The 17,416-nt window shown below is 55.0% G+C and overlaps 2 protein-coding genes across 3 annotated transcripts in view; one reads left to right on the forward strand and one right to left on the reverse strand.

The window, feature by feature from the left end:
- PSAP (prosaposin) overlaps positions 1–13,074 on the forward strand; it is a 34,060-nt gene extending 20,986 nt beyond the window's left edge. Inside the window, exons 3-14 of one of the 2 annotated variants that reach the window (XM_079900966.1) lie at positions 145–219; positions 806–931; positions 1,881–2,081; positions 2,494–2,637; positions 3,947–4,003; positions 7,669–7,800; positions 9,297–9,392; positions 9,721–9,907; positions 9,993–10,150; positions 10,498–10,578; positions 10,868–10,975; positions 11,950–13,074. In XM_079900966.1, coding sequence (XP_079757092.1) covers positions 145–219; positions 806–931; positions 1,881–2,081; positions 2,494–2,637; positions 3,947–4,003; positions 7,669–7,800; positions 9,297–9,392; positions 9,721–9,907; positions 9,993–10,150; positions 10,498–10,578; positions 10,868–10,975; positions 11,950–11,985 — 1,401 coding nt within the window. In that variant the 3' untranslated portion in view covers positions 11,986–13,074. The remainder of the gene's footprint in view (positions 1–144; positions 220–805; positions 932–1,880; positions 2,082–2,493; positions 2,638–3,946; positions 4,004–7,668; positions 7,801–9,296; positions 9,393–9,720; positions 9,908–9,992; positions 10,151–10,497; positions 10,579–10,867; positions 10,976–11,949) is intronic. The other variant, XM_079900967.1, reaches the window with a different exon arrangement.
- A 139-nt stretch (positions 13,075–13,213) lies between these two features.
- The window catches only part of LOC307175651 (cadherin-23), a 33,646-nt gene continuing 29,443 nt past the window's right edge, over positions 13,214–17,416 (reverse strand). The window contains exons 24-31 of the mRNA XM_079900972.1: positions 17,257–17,377; positions 17,095–17,174; positions 16,909–16,949; positions 16,699–16,759; positions 16,087–16,216; positions 15,778–15,900; positions 15,245–15,349; positions 13,214–14,365 (exon numbers count right to left, since the gene is read on the reverse strand). Coding sequence (XP_079757098.1) covers positions 14,039–14,365; positions 15,245–15,349; positions 15,778–15,900; positions 16,087–16,216; positions 16,699–16,759; positions 16,909–16,949; positions 17,095–17,174; positions 17,257–17,377 — 988 coding nt within the window. The 3' untranslated portion in view covers positions 13,214–14,038. The remainder of the gene's footprint in view (positions 14,366–15,244; positions 15,350–15,777; positions 15,901–16,086; positions 16,217–16,698; positions 16,760–16,908; positions 16,950–17,094; positions 17,175–17,256; positions 17,378–17,416) is intronic.

Consider the following 17,416-nt stretch of genomic DNA (forward strand, 5'->3'; position numbering starts at 1 on the left):
TTGGGGGACCGGGATGTGCCCGTGTGTCAGAGATGGCCATGGTTAGATGCAACAGGAAAACGGCCGTGGCAGTTTTCAGCTGTGTGCGGTGTGAGTTATGTCCTACGAATACAGATCTCTCTCCCTCGTGTTCCTTCCTCTTAGAAATCCCTTCCCTGCGACATATGCAAAGACGTCATCACTGCAGCCGGTGACATGTTGAAAGACAACGCCACTGAGGTGAGCCGCCACCAGGGTGTGTGACCGCGTGTGAGCGGTGGCCGTGTGGCCACATGCATCGGTTCTGTACAGAGCCGTGACTGAGGGCGTCCAGCGAGGAATGGTCTAGGCTCAGGTCGGAAATAACTGTCCTGTGGGCCACAGACTGCTTCTGTCATGTAACGTCCCCCACCCCCATCCTTTAAAAATGTAAGAACCATTCTTACCCACAGGCTGTACAAAAACGGGCCGCGGGCCCTAGTTTGCTGACTCCTGGGCTAGGCGTCAAATGCCCGAGGTTGATCGGGACTTTGTATCATATGCCGTTAACCTTTAGGTCCATTTTTGGTGACTTCTGCTCAGAATTCCCTGTGCCAGTGAGACCGCAGGTCAGAGGATCTTCGTTCTGAATACTGCTCGCACCTGCTTTTTGCCTCCCTGACCTGGCAGGGCCACGGCTCCACACTAGCCCTCTCCCAGGTCCTCTTCCCCGAGGGCCACTGTTTCTAGCCTTCACGTTTCTGGAGTTGTGGAGGGCCTCTTGCTTTCAGCCCGTTTGTGGAGAAGGAGTCCATCCTGGTCCGACCCTTGCCTCTGTCCTCTCTAGCAAGAGATCCTCGTGTACTTGGAGAGGACCTGCGACTGGCTGCCCAAGCCGAACATGTCTGCCTCCTGCAAGGAGATCGTCGACTCCTACCTCCCGGTCATCCTGGACATGATTAAAGGACAAATGGTACGTGATGGAGAGTAGATAGACTCTTCCTTCAAGGCACCTCTGGGGCCCGGGGGAGGTTCCAGACCAGATTACAGTGACTAAAACGGAAAGTCCGTTCATAGACTGAGATTTCGTCACCAGATCTTTTGTACAGTTTTCGTCCAGAATGGCTTTGGCAATGCAGACCACTCTGCTTGTAACGTTCAAGGGTTGGGGAGGGTATGGGAAATGGGAACTCATAGAATTAATGAAGGAATGTAAACTGGTATAACAGTTATAGGTGCTGACTTGATAACTCATGTCAGCTACAAGGATGCTGGACTTTCATTCAGTAAGTATCTGTTATGCATAAACCATGTGCCAGAGGTTGGGTTTTCAGCAAGGAACAAGGAGCCAGGTTTGTGGAATTTGGAAGGACCCTAAAAACCTCCAGTGGGGCAGGAGTGTCCTGAGATGGGACCAAGGTTTTGGTGAGGAAAGCAGGGGTCACATCACGCAAGACCTTTCAGGCTGTTTCAGGATTGTCGGTGCAGTGGGGAGGTCTTGGAGGGTTTCACGGGGAGAGGTGAGATGACCCCTTTTCAAAGGGGTTGGTCTGGTCTGGGTCCCACCAATTGGGAGTTGCAAGAGCTGGCAGGACGGTCAGGTGTGAGATCTGATGGGGACAGTGGAGGCGGACAGCTGCACGTGGTCTTAGTGGATAAACGGACTGGACTTGCTGGTGGAGGGGAGGAGTTAGGCATGTCTTCCATGTTGGTGGCTGGCACCCCCGGGAGTGGAACCATTTGTCATAATGGAGCCGTGGGGCTGGCCAAGCAGGTCGGGCGGTTTGGTTTGAGATGCGCCTGTTAGCTGGGCGTGCGCACGTGAGTCATGCCAGGAGATGAGGAAAGGGAGAATTCGAAGGCGCCAGGGGGGCTGTTTCCTTCTGGGGAGAGGATTTCCACTTGTGCCTCTTTCCCCCCAGAGCCATCCCGGGGAGGTGTGCTCCGCTCTCAACCTCTGTGAGTCTCTTCAGAAGCACCTGGCAGAGCTGAATCACCAGAACCAGCTCAAGTCCAATCAGATCCCGGACCTGGATATGGCTGAGGTGGTGGCTCCCTTCATGGCCAACGTGCCCCTCCTCCTCTACCCTCAGGACGGGCCCCACAGCAAGCCCCAGCACAAGGTGAGGCAGTGGGCCTGGCCGCCCAGGGCCCCGTGCCCTGTCTTTGGTTGGGTTTGAGCTGTGACACGAAAGGGGGCGGCGTGTGCGTACAGCTCTCAGACTGGGGCCTTATTCCTTTACTTGATTCTGCAGTTCCACAACCCACCGTTCAGATGGTTGTGCATGGAGGTTCTGAAGAACCGGGATATCTAACAGACGCAGAGATGGTTCCCCCTTCCTGTTAAGCTTTACTATAATCAATGCCCACTTGATTTTAAACCTGTCAGTCCCTTTAGAGCCTGTAAAAACACATTAGGAACAGTTCAGGGACTCACCCCTGGTGCTGCAGTTACGAGCATGTCGGAATCTGAACACGCTTAGCTGTTTTTAGGAATATGCAGTGTTTACAGACCAACTGCCCCTGTGTCTCTAGGCTGATGGGGACGTTTGCCAGGACTGCATTCAGATGGTGACTGACGTGCAGACTGCTGTGAGGACCAACTCCAGCTTTGTCGAGGCCTTGGTGGACCACGCCAAGGAGGAGTGCGACCGCCTGGGGCCTGGCATGGCCGACATGGTGAGCCTTACCTCAGGCATCGGAGGACGTTCTGGGCCAGGGAGCTGGGCTGTGGAGACAGCAGTGGGGGAGGCAAGAAAAGTTCACTTCCTGGGGCGCCATTTCAAGTTCCAGCCTGAGGGCTTTGAAGAAGAGATGTTCAGACAATTCCCAGTTCCCAGAAAGCAGCCAGATATGTGGTGGGTACTTAAATACCTGGTTGGTTAATTGAGTTTGGATATGCAACAGAACTCGTGGGACAAAATAGTGGAAGGAGAAGGAGACCACTTTTGTGAAGATTTTTTTTTTTTTTCTCGCAGTCGCCACAACTTTAAGAAACAACAGTAGAACCACTTAGAACCCTGTTCTGGTTCTAAGGCCTGACTGTTGTCTATTCGTAATTCTAGGTGTGCTGTCCCCGCCGCCAGCAGGGTGGTTGCCCAGGGGAAGCCACGCGCCTGGCTTGTAAGAGGCTCACCCGGGATGCCTTCCTTACTTTGGTGAATGTTGGTCCTCCAGGCTCAGAAACTCTTCGTTAGCCCCGTGGGGGGTTTATGTCTTGGACCGTGTTCCCATTACCCACACTCATGAGATTGATGTCTAAAACCAAAATGCCATTTAGTACCCGACCACTAATGAACCTCTGCAAGGCTGGACGTGGGGAGGCCAGCTGTAAGAAGTCCGCTCTGGGAGCTAAGGGTTCCTTTCTGTTAACTTTCTTTAAAACCTGTGAATCTTTTAGCCTCGTTGAAGTATCTTGGTATATTCGCTGTGTCAGTTGGCTTCCCCAGGTTAACCTCTCTGAGAGCTGTCATATCACCCTGTTTTCTCACGTATAGAGGCTCCCCAGTCATGACCAGATAGGGTCTGCAGGAAATACCTAGATTTTTATGAAAATCATTATAACTTAACTGGATTATACTGGATTTAAACTTTATAATCCTGTCCAAGAATGTGTGAACGGATTTGAAAAGTAATCTCGGATCCATCATAGTGTATCTTGTAGCCACACTCACTCTAAATTGCCCCTGAGTAGTTGCCGTGTGACCTCGGGGAAAGTATGGGCCATAAAAGAAGATTGGAGGACCTCATCTCTAAGGGCCTTTGGAAAACATTTTCAAAACACTTTTGCACACGTGTTTTCCTGTAAGGTATGGAGTAACCAGATTGCCATTTTTTATCTTATTGAGACTTGCCCAGAGCAGGCATTGATGATTCCACTCTTGGAAACTTGCTTGATACTCACCTGTTGACACTGTTGGAAAGGGTGGGGTTTTGCTGTGTTGTTGTAGCAGTGAGTTTCGCTAACAGTCTGTTTCTCTCTCCCCAGTGCAAGAACTATATCAGCCAGTATTCGGAAATTGCTATCCAAATGGTGATGCATATGGTAGGTGGCAGGGGAAGCTCCTTGTTAGCATTTTTCCTTGTCTCAAACTGTGATTTCTAGGATTTTGAAAATTATATGGTTTAGTTTCCCTTTTACCTTTAAGTACTGAATTGGGCCAGAATGAGCCCTCTTTGACCAGCAGACTGTCCACCTGCAACTCAGTACCTCCCCCTTGCCTTCCCCAGGTAGGGGAAAGGCTGAAGTAGCCTGACCCCCGGGACTGCCCTGCTGGCTTCCTGGTGGTTGGTTTGCCGGTGCGTATGTGAGCTGGCCATCAGATTTCTAGCATCTGCCTTTCATTCTGGGACCCTTGGGAATAGTCTGCTCTGTAGCTAGGCCAGGCCTGAGGATTGCTGTCTTCCAGCCTGAGTTCTGAGGCGGGAGCATCCGCCTCCCAGAGCTGGTCCTGCACTCTGCAGCAGTGTTAGCTGTAGCTGCTGCTGGAGCCCGTAACTCCTGCACTTGCTTCTCATGCATCCAGGGGGTAGGGGCATTCCTTCATTATTAGAGGTAGAAAATATCCAGAAAGCACAGTGAAGCCAGCTCGATCCACGCAGCAAACTGTACAGGGCAGGGAGGTCTGAAGGCATCCTTACATGGGGAAGATGCACTGGCCTCCTGAGATCTGATCTGCAGTGGGTGAGGGGCGAGTTGTCCTTTTTTTCTCTGTCATGCTGACTTCCCAACTATGTTGAGACTGGCCTACAGTCCTTGAGTTTGTTCTCCTCAGGGACAAGTAGATACACATGCGCATTCCTGGTTTTTCCCTTAAGATAGGTAACTAAGACTGGAATTGCTGAGTCAAAGGGCAGGGCTTTTAATAACACAGGCTTACCTCAAAGATACTGCAGGTTTGGTTTCAGACCACTGCAGTACAGTGAATATCACAATAAAGTGAGTCAAACGAATTTTTTGGCTTCCCAGTCATATAAAGGTTACGTGTATACCACACTGTGGTCTGTTACGTGTGCAGTAGCATTAGGTCTAAAGAAACAACGTACATACCTTAATTAAAAAATACTCCATTGCTAAAAACCATTAACCATCATCTAAGCCTTCAGTGAGTCATAGCAGTAAAAAGTTGAACTATTGTGAGAATTACCAAAATGTGACGCAGAAACATGCAGTGAGGAAATGCTATTTATTGGAACAATGGGGGCCAGTAGACTTGCTTGAAGCAGGGTTGCGACAGACCTTCAATTTGTAAAATCTGTGAAGCTCAGTAAAGTGAGGTATGCCTGCATTGTCAAACCAGCCTTCCAGGCTGGCATTCGGCCACCTGGGGGCAGATTGCCCTGAGACCTGGGCTGGGGATTCCTGACCCCTCCGGGTGTATTAGATATTCGGACACACGCCCCTGTTTTGAGCAGCCCTGTGTCTTGTTCCCGGCCGCTCATCCCCAGTCTGAGGTGAGGGCCTTGCAGGCGTGGTGGGCTTGGCTTCTGAGCAAGGAAAGCCCCTCCTAACGTGTTTTCTGGGGACCTGCTGCTCAGTGTTTTGCCGTGGCGTGTTAGGGGCGTGGGGATGGTGCACCAACAGGCTTCTGGGGGCAGTGTGGTCTGACCCTTGAAGGAGAGACTAGCTTTCAGGGTCCCCATGTGCATGCAATAGTAGGAACAAGGTAGGTTGCTGACAGGTGACCGGAAGGGCATTTCACCTAAACTTCTGGTGACAGACATCCTTATACCTGGTTAACTGCTTGATTATTGTTGTTTTAATTTTTTCTTAACTGTTGTGTCCTTTCCTTTCTCTCATTTTTTTTCATCTCCGATTTCCTGTTTTTTTGTTCAGCAGCAGGATCAGGTATGTGCTGGGAATTTGCTTGTAGTAGTGGGTCTGCTGCTGCTTGTTGTTAATTTTGCTCATCTTTTTCTGTACGGCATCGTCAGCTCTGACAGATAACAAGGAAAGATTGGGAAAGGCAGGCTCCCTCTCCGTGTTAATAACTTGGCTGGCAAGGGAGCTTCCGCATCTCTCCCGTGTGGTTCAGCCCTGGGAGGGGCCAGGGGCCTCACTTCCCCTTAGGGGGGCCCAGCAGATGAGGCCCGCAGAGCCTTGCACTCTGGTTGCAGTCAGCGCCCAGCCAGCCACGTGCAGGCCACCAGTGTGGCGGGGAACCATCGGTGGCCTCAGCTTCCTTCAGTGCAGGCCCAGCTTCAGTGGGACACCTTGTTTCTGTCATGATTCAGGAGAGCGTTGCATGTCATTGGTCGTGTTTTTCCTCGCCCCAGAAATGCTTCTGCTGCATGAGCAAGTCCTTTGCAGATAGCCAGCAGACTGTCCCCCTGTCTGTTGGCTCCAGAGAACTGGAAACAGTCTCTCGATGGCTTCTGCCCCTCTGGGTGACGGGGTCCTTTGGGTTCTGGAGCCACACGAGACAACTCAGGAGCCAGGCCACTGGGGGCAACACGTGGGGACCGAGCCCCCAGACTAGACTTACCGAGCCAGTGCCCTTTCGGGGTTGTAGTGAGCACTGCCCTCCTTTGAGTACTGGCATCCGTTTTTAGAATTAAAGATTTTCAAAGGTATTATGAAGTCTAAGAGGAGAGGACTTTGGTTGAAATATCTGAATTTTCACCTAGGCCTCCTCAGGGAGTTAGTGCGGCAAAGCTGATCTGAGACAAAGCAGCCACACCTCCTCATCTTTGTCCTTTTTCTAAAAAGCTTTTGCTATATCTTCAACCACTTTCTGATTTTTGCCCGTTCTTCAAGCCTGCCAGAGATAGGATACTTCTAGGATATACTTTTCAGAATTCTCCAGCCTTGTTTAATTTTAGAGCCTTCCGCATGTTAAAACAAGATGAACCATAGCCATGAGCTACTCTTTCCCCCTAACAGAGCCCGTTTGAGCAATCCTGTTCCCGCTGCTTTATGATTTGCCAGTGGGAGCAAATGCCATCAGGCCAGAGCTAGTTGCATTTGTTTACAAAGTATACCAAGTGTGTATACTTCACTTGCTCTTGGCCATTGTCGTAGTGAAATGGTCAAGATGTTGTCCAAACTATCTAGTTCTTCTGTGGTTTGGTATCTGGAGGGGAAAGGGGATCTGGAGACCTTGTGACTTGAAAAGATTCATGACATGGGGAGACTGGGTTTTCGTTTGTAGTGTGTGTGTGTGCGCGCGCAAGTGCAATTGTGAACGTAGAATGTGGCTTTTTAACAAGCCAGTATTTCCCCTTAATGTATGATTTTAAAGGGTCCTGCTACTGAAAGATCCGGTACGGTTTTATTTCTAACACATTTGGCTTTCTGTTAGTTCATGGGCATCGTAGTTCTTCCTCTAGAAAGAACATGTAGCTTATTACTTCCTCCTCCTGAGGGCGAGCCAGCTGAGCTGAAAAACAGACCAGGTGTCCTTGGAGTTGATTCGATTGCCCTTGAAAGGTGCCAGGAGTTTTGCTTCCCTGGGTGCTCCGCGGCTGGAGCGGATAGTAGTTCTGTCTGATCACTCTTCAGAGCTTTGCATGACCTCCTTCCCCACGTGGAACTGGTGCATCTGCGTTTGCACAAGCCCCTTTAGATTTAATGTGGGCTCTTTGGGGGGCAGTCAGCTTTGACACTGGGTCTAGGATGTTCCTCCAGCACCCCGACTTTGTGTGTAGAGCGTGGGACAGGGGGTGGTGGTTTGGGCCTGCCTCTCACTGCTGCTTCTGTGCTCTTTTTAGCAGCCCAAGGAGATTTGTGGGCTGGTTGGGTTCTGTGACGAGGTGAAGGAGATGCCCATGAAGACTCTGGTGCCCGCCAAGGTGGTCTCGGAGAACGTCATCCCTGCCCTGGAGCTGGTGGAGCCCATAAAGGTACCTGGTGCCGTTGGTTTTGTGATGCCCCGCCACTCCACACTGTCACACCCTACAAGGCACACACTCTTTTGGCTCCCTGCTTGGCTTTTTTTTTTGGCCGTATGCTGGCCTCTCACTGTTGTGGCGTCTCCCGTTGTGGAGCACAGGCTCCGGACGCGCAGGCTCGGCGGCCATGGCTCACGGGCCCAGCCGCTCCGCGGCATGTGGGACCTTCCCGGACCGGGGCACGAACCCGTGTCCCCTGCATCGGCAGGCGGACTCTCAACCACTGTGCCACCAGGGAAGCCCTCCCTGCTTGGCTTTTAAAGGTATTTGAGTTTGAGACCATTAGTTTACCATTAGTTTACAGTATCCCCTAAATTGATGTAGCGCCCCCTGCCCTCGTACATTTATCTCCTTGGTTATAAACCCCGGTGCTCATGGGATCAAGTCTACGTTTTTAGCACACCATTCGAAATCATTTTTCAGTGCCCGGCTCCGACCGAACCTTTCCGATGTGCTTTCTGTGGCCTCGCCCACCTCCTTCCCCATGCTGTGGCTGTGGTACAAACTGATGTTTCCAGAACAGGCGCCCAGCCACGTGATGTCTTATCACATGGCACGTGTGTGCACTTCTTGTTCCAGAACTTTCCATGTCAGTGTCACTTGACCTTTAGCTGTCTCGTCTCCTCCTGTTGTCTTCTCTCGGCACGTGTACTGTGTGGACCACACAAGGGTTGTGTCTGGCAGAGTCGGAAGCGCTGCTGCCGCCCCTCCTGTCCAGCCGAGACGCTCAGAGGCTCTGGCCCACCTTGCTGACTGAGTTAGTGGCTGGAGAAGATGGAGAGTTATAGCTTGTACTCTAGCCGCATGTGATACTTACATTTAAAAAAAAAAGAAAAATTCAGTTCCTTGGTTACACTAGCCACATTTCAGGTGCTTAGTAGTAGACTCATGTGGCTAGCGGCTGCTGTATTGCGTGGTACGGCCAGAGAATGTGGCCACTGTCACAGAAAATTGTGTTCAACAGTATTGTTTTATCAACGGTAGGCTCTGGAAAAGCAATCTCAGGCGCTGAGACTTGAAACGCAAGAGCAGACCTGAAACATGTTTAAAACGCTGTCTTCTAAACAGTAGACTCATAGTGAATCCTCTCTCTGTTCCTGCTCCCCCATTCGCCTCCCCAGAATGAATGCTGAATGATGAGGTGATTGCAAGCAAACGGACATTGAATGGACAGCTCTTTGGGGTTGGGGGACAGTTTCCCTGCTTCTGTTCCTGGTTTTGGGGGGGTGGTAGAGGACTGGGGAAAGGGACAGGTTTCCCACCATCTAGGAGCAGCAGGGACTGGGGCTTGGACACTGGGAGGAAGCCACACCCCATTCTGAATGCAGCAGGAAGTGGCCTTTGTGTGACGCTAGCCCGTCCTGGCCTCTGCCCCACTCCTTTAGAGGAGCAGGACCGAGGAGTGAGGCGAGGCCCTCAGTGTTAGTATTCTTCTGCCCTTTCAACAGAAGGATCCGGTCCCGGCGAAGGCTGATATTTACTGTGAGGTGTGCGAGTACGTGGTGAAGGAGGTGGTCAAGCTGATTGACAACAACAGGACCGAGGTACGGGGATTTCGGGAAATGCTGCCATCGCAAGCGCTCCCGGCCCTGGAGCCAGAATGGCGTGGTGGGAGGACCCAGCCCGAGAGCTGGGTTTGGCCCTTGTGGGTATGGGACACCAGCCCGGGAGTCGGAACCACCACTTCCCAGCAGCGGATCCCTCTGGGCTGGGGCCGGAGGCAGCCTCTTTGCCCTGCTCTGTAGGTCTAGCCTTTGAGGGAGAAAACAGCACCTTGCTGTTGGCTCCCTGGTCACATCAGCATTTTCAGAGTCTCTCCCACCCCACGCAGCCTCCCATCTTCTCACATGAGCCTCTCTTCTTGTGTTTCAGGAAGAAATAATTCATGCTTTGGACAGCGTGTGCTCGAAGCTGCCCTCGTCCTTATCCGAGGAGTGCCAGGAGGTGGTGGACACTTACGGCAGCTCCATCCTGTCGATCCTCCTGCAGGAGGCGAGCCCTGAGCTGGTGTGCAGTATGCTTCATCTCTGCTCCAGCCGGGGGCTGCCTGCGCTGACCGGTGAGCCCAGTGCGCGCGAGGCCGGCCGGCCCCTCTCGGGTTGGGGAGGGCCTTGCCAGCACTGAGCCTGTGCTCTCTTGCATAGCACACGTGATGCCGCGGAAGGACGGTGGCTTCTGTGAGGTGTGCAAGAAGCTGGTGACCTATTTGGAGCGCAACCTGGAGAAGAACAGCACGAAGGAGCAGATCCTTGCTGCCCTCGAGAAAGGCTGCAGCCTCTTGCCTGACCCGTACCAGAAGCAGGTACGCTGTGGGCTGCTTTCGGCCAGAATGTCAGACCCTGCTTGGGACATGCAGGAGCTGGGTAGCTCGCTGAGTGTGCTGCTGGTTGAAGTTTTGAGGGAGAAGCAGCCATTTCTGCCTCTGGCGTGGAGTCCGCTGAGATTTTCTTAAAGGTGCTCTGTTGGCTTAAGTGGAGCCACTAGGGGGAAAAGAACATGAGCAGGTGGGGGTAGGTGTGTCACCCGGGCAGGCAGGGAGGCCCTGGGCCCACTGGGCTGGCAAGGCCAGGAATTCTGGTAGAAGAGCACGGCCAGCGCCCCACACTCTGCCTGGGCCCACCTAGACCCACATTGCTGTTTCCCTAACAGTGTGATCAGTTTGTGACGGAGTACGAGCCCGTGCTCATAGAGATCCTGGTGGACGTGCTGGACCCTTCCTTTGTGTGCCTGGTAAGCGGCGTTGGGCCGGTATGGGTTCCTGGGCAGCGTGACCTGGGAGGTGCTGCGTGGACCCTGGAAGGGTTCCTCTGAGGTTTGGGGCCGGGGCCAGAGTCTGGGGATGGTGTGTGGGAGAACCAGGCATCCAGGCCCCACCACTTGCCTCGGCAACCCTGCCTTTTCTGGAAAGTGCTTATTAGAGCTCTGATTCTAGCTGCTTCTAGAAGCTGATAATCATCTCAGTTTTGAAAAAGGATTAGCTGGGCAGACCTAATTCTTCCCCCTTCCTTTGACCTTACAGAAAATTGGAGTCTGTCCCCCAGCCCGTAAGCCTCTTTTGGGAACTGAGAAGTGTGTCTGGGGCCCGAGCTACTGGTGCCAGAACATGGAGTCGGCAGCCCTGTGCAACGTGAGTAGCTCAGCAACTGCGCCCCAGGACCCCCGCCAGGCAGGCAGCTCGAGGGAGAACCTGCTCTAACAGACTCCTTTGGTGGGGAGCTGGGTAGGGGAGGGGGACTGAGGCCCAGGGGGGCAGTTAGGCTTACTTATGGGCACCAGCAAAAGCCGGGCTCACTGCATTGTCGTCTTTGAGGAGGGAGCGGTGGCAGTGGATGTTCTGCAGTGTTCTTTGCTTCCACCTTCAGCCCCCTGGTGACAGTGTCAGATATGCACGAGGTCACCCGAGGGATTGCACAAAGCCCATCGGATTCTTGCAGGAGGCCTCGCCTCTTAGGTCACTCTTGCCCTGGCTGGCGCCCGGCCTGAATCTTCACCCAGGGCCCAGCGGAGCTCTTCTTGAGCAGCCTGGGAGTTGGCTCCTGGCTGGGCAGCCACTACGGGGGTGACCCATGCTGCTTTCCTGGGTGGGGACGTTTCGGCTCAGCCTCTGTTACTTAATGTTCCTTTTTGCGTAACTTCCTCGTGGGGGGGTCTTCATGACCGGTAAGCCGGCGTCAGGGCCGCTGCAGGGAGGAGGGTGAGGCCCACCGGTGGAGTGCATTTCTGTCGCTCTCCTGGGTGCCCGGGCCCGTTTCTGAGCTGGCCTGAGCTGATGTATACCTCTGACTCTTGGGTGAGGAGTTCTGCCTTGGGGGCCTCGAGGCAGGGGCTCAGGTGTGTAACCAGAGGAAGGGGGTCCTACCTGCAGGGGTGCTGTTCATCCACTGCTCTGGACTCTTGCCTTACGAGTCCCCAAAACTCATAGCCACCTACTATCCCGAGTTTAAATGAGATGCTGTCCCGGGCCTTTAGTAGCATCTTGTGCCATCCCGGCTGATCTGGGACAGGATAGCGGGTCCCAGTTTTGGGTGCCGGCTGATGCACTAATGGGCCAGGGATAGCGTTTGTCACCTGCAGACTAAACTGTTTCCTCTCTCCTGTCAGGCTGTCGAGCATTGCAAGCGTCACGTGTGGAACTAGAAGGCGCGGTCTGTCTTAGAGAAACTGCAGCATCTTTTCCTGCTTGTGTCTGGGGGAACGAACACACAGATCTGTTGGCTTTGTTGTTATAAAAATGATTGATAGGATCCCTCTCCCTCAGTCCCTTTCTTCTCGCCCTCATCTTAGCGTTGCTGTCAGCAGGCCGCTGGCGTAGCTGCTTCAGTGTCCCTTTCCTCCCTGCTACATGGATGCCGACATACCGTACACTGGAGGTCTCTTGAGTCTGTCCCTGCATGGTGGTTACCCGGAGGAGACGGGGCTCTGGCTGTGGGCATGAGCCAGAGCCTCTTGACTGAGGTTGTCCGTCCTCCTGGATGGGCCTTGGGTGCTGAGGGCTCCGGAGGCCTGCTCTAAGGAGGGACCTTCCCTCCTCGTGGGCCTGCTGACTGCCAGACAGAGGCAGTTTTACATGAAAGATGAGAGGCTCAGAATAATTATTAGGCTTTTTAAACAAACAAACAATGTGGTCCTCACTGTAATAGAGCTGCTGGAAGCAGCCGCTCAGGAGACCTGGTGGGGCCGGGCTTGCTACCGTTGGGTCAGCCTTTGATTCGTCTTTCCCGGTTGATGCTGTGTTTGGAGTTCTGTGGTTTGGGGTGGGAGGGGAAAAAACCTGCATGAATGTAACCTGCTAGCTCTTTGTGGAGGTCCTGGGGGCCTGCTTTTGTGCGTGTGGACAGTGGTGACTGCGTCATGCCTGCTCTTGTGTCCACCCTGCTGCTCAGCGCCGCCGTTGCTCTGGGCGGTACAGCCCCCTCCCCTCTGACCCCCCCCCTCCGTAGATGGTCTTTCCCTCTGACCTCCCCCTCCCCCGTAGATGGTCTCTCTGACCTGCGAATAAATGTGGATGACAAGCTCCTAAGCTTCTGGCTTCCAGGTAGAGGGGCTGCTGGCCTGGGGCCTCAGCCGTCGCCCTGCCTTCTCTCCAGTTGGCTGCATCCTCTCCTCCACTTGCAGTTGCCAGGAGACGGCAAGATGCGCAGTTGCTACTAAATGAACTTACCGATTTTGTTTGTTTGTTTTGCACTAAAATTTCTGTGATTTAACAATAAAGTCTGTCAACCAGAGGCCGAGTGTTTCTGTGACACCTCAGCCAGAAGAGTGGCTGCTGATACGCTCCGAGGCCGTGAACCTGTAAGTGCCCAGCAGTCCTGTGGCCCCGTTTGGCCAGAGAAAGAAAATGCCATCTGGTCCTCCCTGACACACCTGGGGCCAGCAGTGGGCAGGGGAGTGCCCCCAAAGGTGGGTCCAGAGCTGCCCTGTCCTTTACCCCTGCAACCCGCCGGCCCACCCCCACGGGTGGTTTACCAGAGCCAGAGTGAATTGCCGGTTCCTTGTGACTTTTTTTTTTTTAAATTCAGACCATTCCAGAAACGTTCAGTGCGTATCAGTTGAACAAAACCAAGGGGAGAATATGGAGGGAATAACTTAATTTAAAAAAGGAATACACACGAACACTATATTCAAAACCCAAGGGAACATCAGTCGTTTTATGAGCCCGGCACGTTTGGAAAGCCAGTGAAATGGGAGAATGCCGTTGGCTGACAATGACCATGTCTGTGTGGGGAAGCAGGGATTACTCACTGCCCCCACCTGGATGTCCGGCCAGGGATGTGGCAGAAATGCACTGGGACTTGAACTGGGGTCAGAGAGTCAAAGCCAGGCAGGGTATGCCTGCTCTGGGCTCCCTCCCCGGTGCTGGACGCCTGTGCCGTGAGGCGGGGTGGGAGGGGAAGAGGGCCAGCTTGGCCTCTTGGTGACCCTCCTTACCTCGTTCTTAGATACTCACCATTTCTGTTTGGTTTTCTTAAAAAAATAACATTTTATGAAGGTAGAGATCAGATGCCGAATGAGCGTCTGGCAAAAGTGGAATCTGAGCGGCTGACGTGGGCCCTGCTTCTGGGCCGACCCAAGGCTGCGCGCCCAGAGCTGCCTAGGGAGGGCCCTCCCCCGCCCGGAGGTCCTGCCCCTGCTCTCGCCCCGGGAGGGGTGGGGTTGGGCTGCTCATACCCGTCGGGCTCCCCCCATCTAGTCATAGCTCTGTGATCTCCAGGGGGCTCTCCACGATCACGTCGCGAAGCTTGTGCCGGGGCGTGGATTTGGCGGACTCGGTGCGGGCGTTGCGCTCGAAGGCGCTGGCTTCGGCGGCGGTCAGCGTCTCCAGCGAGCGGCCCAGGCCCTTCTGGTCGTCCTCGGGCAGGCTGTTGAGGTCGGTAGCCAGCAGCGTGCCCGTGCTGCCGTGCGTCACGTGGATCCCGCCTGGCCCTCTGAGCTCCGTAGGTGGCTTGTGGCAGAAGCGCAGGCTGCCCTGGCCGGGGCTGCGCTCCCCTGGCTCCTCTTCCAGCTCAGTCTGGATCAGCTGCAAGAGGCCGGGACCCGCACATGTTCAGGGCAGGCCCAGGCCCTGAGCAGGTGGATGGCCCCGAGTCCCACCTGCTATGGGCCTGTTGCCTCCCTGCTGCACACGAGGACCCCTGGGCTCGTGCTGCAGCAGGCCTGTGCGGCCTGTGGCAGTGTTTCTCAAACTGGGTACAGAGGGGAGCCGTGGATACTTCTGGTGCTACAGATGTGTTGTCCGGAGCGTGGGCTTCCTATGAGAATCTTTCAGATCTCCTGTATTCACTTTGATCTATAAAGACCCTGTGACTGCGGTTGTGGCATCTGGATTGGTTACCACGTTGGCCTTAAGCAGGATCAGCTCCTAACTGTGGCCAGCTGGAAAGTGTCCACAGTTGAAGCTGGAGGGGATTAATAAGGTAGAGCAGAGGCTCACAAATGGCACTTTTGTCCTGTGTGGAGCTGTTCAGTTTTAGCTACTCCAGTTGAGAATATTGGCCCAGCTGGAAATCTGGGTTTTTAGATAAAGTCTGACTTTCTAAAGTGTTGACATATCACTGCAGGCAAATAAATATGTATATCTATTTGACCCTACAGCCAATTTCTTAAAATGATATCACCTCTCAAAGGTATCTTCTTGGGGCTCCTGAAGTCTAAGAAACACTGCCTCAATACCCACCCACCCACCCCTGGGGAAGCCCACTGTGGAGCCCAGATAGCAGAAGCAGAGCCCGCCGTCTGACTCTCTGAGCCCCCACCCAGTGCAGTCTTGGGCCCTAGCTGCTGATCTCCAGAGACTCTGAGGAGGATGAACGAGAGAGAGAGAGAGAGAGAGAGAGAGAGAGAGCGAGCGCACCCCCAGGGCTGGGGCACAGCACACAGCTCCCGGCCCACCCGCTACCTCGGAGATGGAGGAGTGGCAGGAGGAGGCTTTTTGCACCATCCGCTGTGCAAAGAGCTTTTTGAGCCGCAGGTAATCCTCCAGGACCACCTTCAGCAGCGAGCCCTGGGGGAGGGAAAGTGTTAACCCCCAACCAAGGCCCTCCCCTGCCTGCGCCGCCCATCACTCACTCCCATAACTAACTCGGGTGGGGGTGACGGAAGGCACTCTGGGAGTGTAGGATGTACAGGCGTCTGATCCTAGGGTAGAGGACTGAGAGCAGAGCCTGGTGACGGCGGCCAGACAGAGCCCACGTGGGCTTGTATCTCAGAGTCCCGGCCTCCAGGACACTGCAGGCTGAAGCAGCTCCTTATCAGCCCGGGGCCCTGGCCCCTCTCTGCCTCGGTGTTCTTGCCCCCGTGGAGGGCAGGTCTAGCTGAGTCCCTAGAGGTGGAGAAAGCTGTTTCCCAGGATCCTCCCCACTCCCTGCATCCTCTGGAGCAAGTCCGAGCTCAGCCAGGGGTCTGGGTGCAGGAGCTGCGAGGAGGGCTCACCTTGATGGGCCCCTCCCGAATGATCTGGCCCAGCTTGGCAATGTTGTCATACTCCTGGATGGCCGCCCGCAGGTACCGGTCATCATCAGGCTTGACTGCTGCTGGTTCACGCCCAAAAGTTCCCTGGGGAGAGAGGGGGCGCGTTAGCTGGAGCTGAGGTAGACCGCGCACGCACACGTGCAGGGCAGTGGACCGGTTCCCCCGCAGCCAGCCAGCTCCTTGGCCAGCGATGGCAAAGAGCGTACGCTACCTCCACCTGTCCCTCCTGACTGTCCACCCCATCCCTGCCCGGCCCGGGCCTGGGCTCACGTGGGTGCGGGTGGGGCTGCTCCACAGGTCGGCGATCTCACTCAGGTTCTCCGGCAGGTCATCCTCGTGCTCTGCCTGGGCAGCCAGCTCCAGGTTCCGGCAGAAAGGATCCAGCCACACGGGGTTGGCCCTGCAGGTGGGGAGTGGGGTTGACTCCAGGCTCGAGTGGACAGATGCCCTTGAAGCCTCGCCCCTAACCCCCCCACCGTTTCCCAGGCCGTAGTTGTGCTTTTCACAGGACTGGGCCTTCAGGGCCGTGAGAGGCAGGGCCCTTGCCTGTGGTACCCGTGGGTGCGTCCTCCCGCCTCAGGATCCTGCTAGAACCAGGACAACGTGTCCATCTGGATCAGCTTTGGTGCAGAGTCCTCACCCTGTATCCGATGCCCAAAGCCTACGCCCCCTGGCACTTGGGACCCAGTCAGGGTGGGGAGCCCAACTCGGTGGAGAGAGAGGGGTACCCGGCCCAGCAGGGGGCGCCCACACCCCAGGTTTCAGCCAGTCCATGATGCCCTCAGTGCTTGAGAGGCAGCGGGGGCTTCACCGCAGCTGGGTCCTGGGTGGGTCTCCCCAAAGTGCACCCGGCCGGGTTCAGGGACACCACTTCTCACTCACCCGTCAAAGGAAAACTTGTTGGTGTTGGGCATGTCCATGATGTCAACGAAGCCGCGATTCCCTGCAGGAGAAGGGTTGGGGTGTGGGGGGAGGGGTAGACCCGGCTGGGGAGCTGGGCCTGAGCCAGCCCTGTGGGGCCCGGGCTCTCACCCTAGGCCCTCAGGGGCCCCTCCTGCCCTCCCACCTCCCCACCCATCACAGCCCTCTGACCTGCCGAGCCAGCCACGATGGCTTTGAGCTTCCTCTTGTGTCTGGAAAGAAGCAGAGGGGCCGGTGAAGGAGGCTGCGGCTGGGCTGGCGTCTCAGGGCCTCATGGCCCTGCCTGCCTCCCTGACTGTCCCAGCAGCGGGGCTGGTCAGCCTGTCTCAAAAGGCAGGGCACGTAGGGGTCACTCACACGGTCCTGTAGTACCAGTTCATGAGGATGAAGAGCATGGCAGCCAGGAAGAGGAGAAGGGCCAGGACGATGGTCGCCATCTAGGGCAGCAGGGCCAAGCATGAGTGGCTGAGAGCACCCGGGGCAACAAGGGGATGGTGGGGGCGGTGTCACCAGGGGTACCTGCAGGGCGGACATGTCTTCGGGCAGCTGGATAGAGATGGCGGGCTGCACGTCTAGGACGTTGTAGTTCCGGAATAGATTCCTCAGCTGCTCCTTGTTTTCATCGATCATCTGGATCACCCTGGGCGAGGGGCAGGGGCCTCAGCTCCCATCCTCGGCC

This window comes from Stenella coeruleoalba (genome assembly GCF_951394435.1).
Source record: "Stenella coeruleoalba genome assembly, chromosome: 16".
Classification (NCBI taxonomy): domain Eukaryota; kingdom Metazoa; phylum Chordata; class Mammalia; order Artiodactyla; family Delphinidae; genus Stenella; species Stenella coeruleoalba.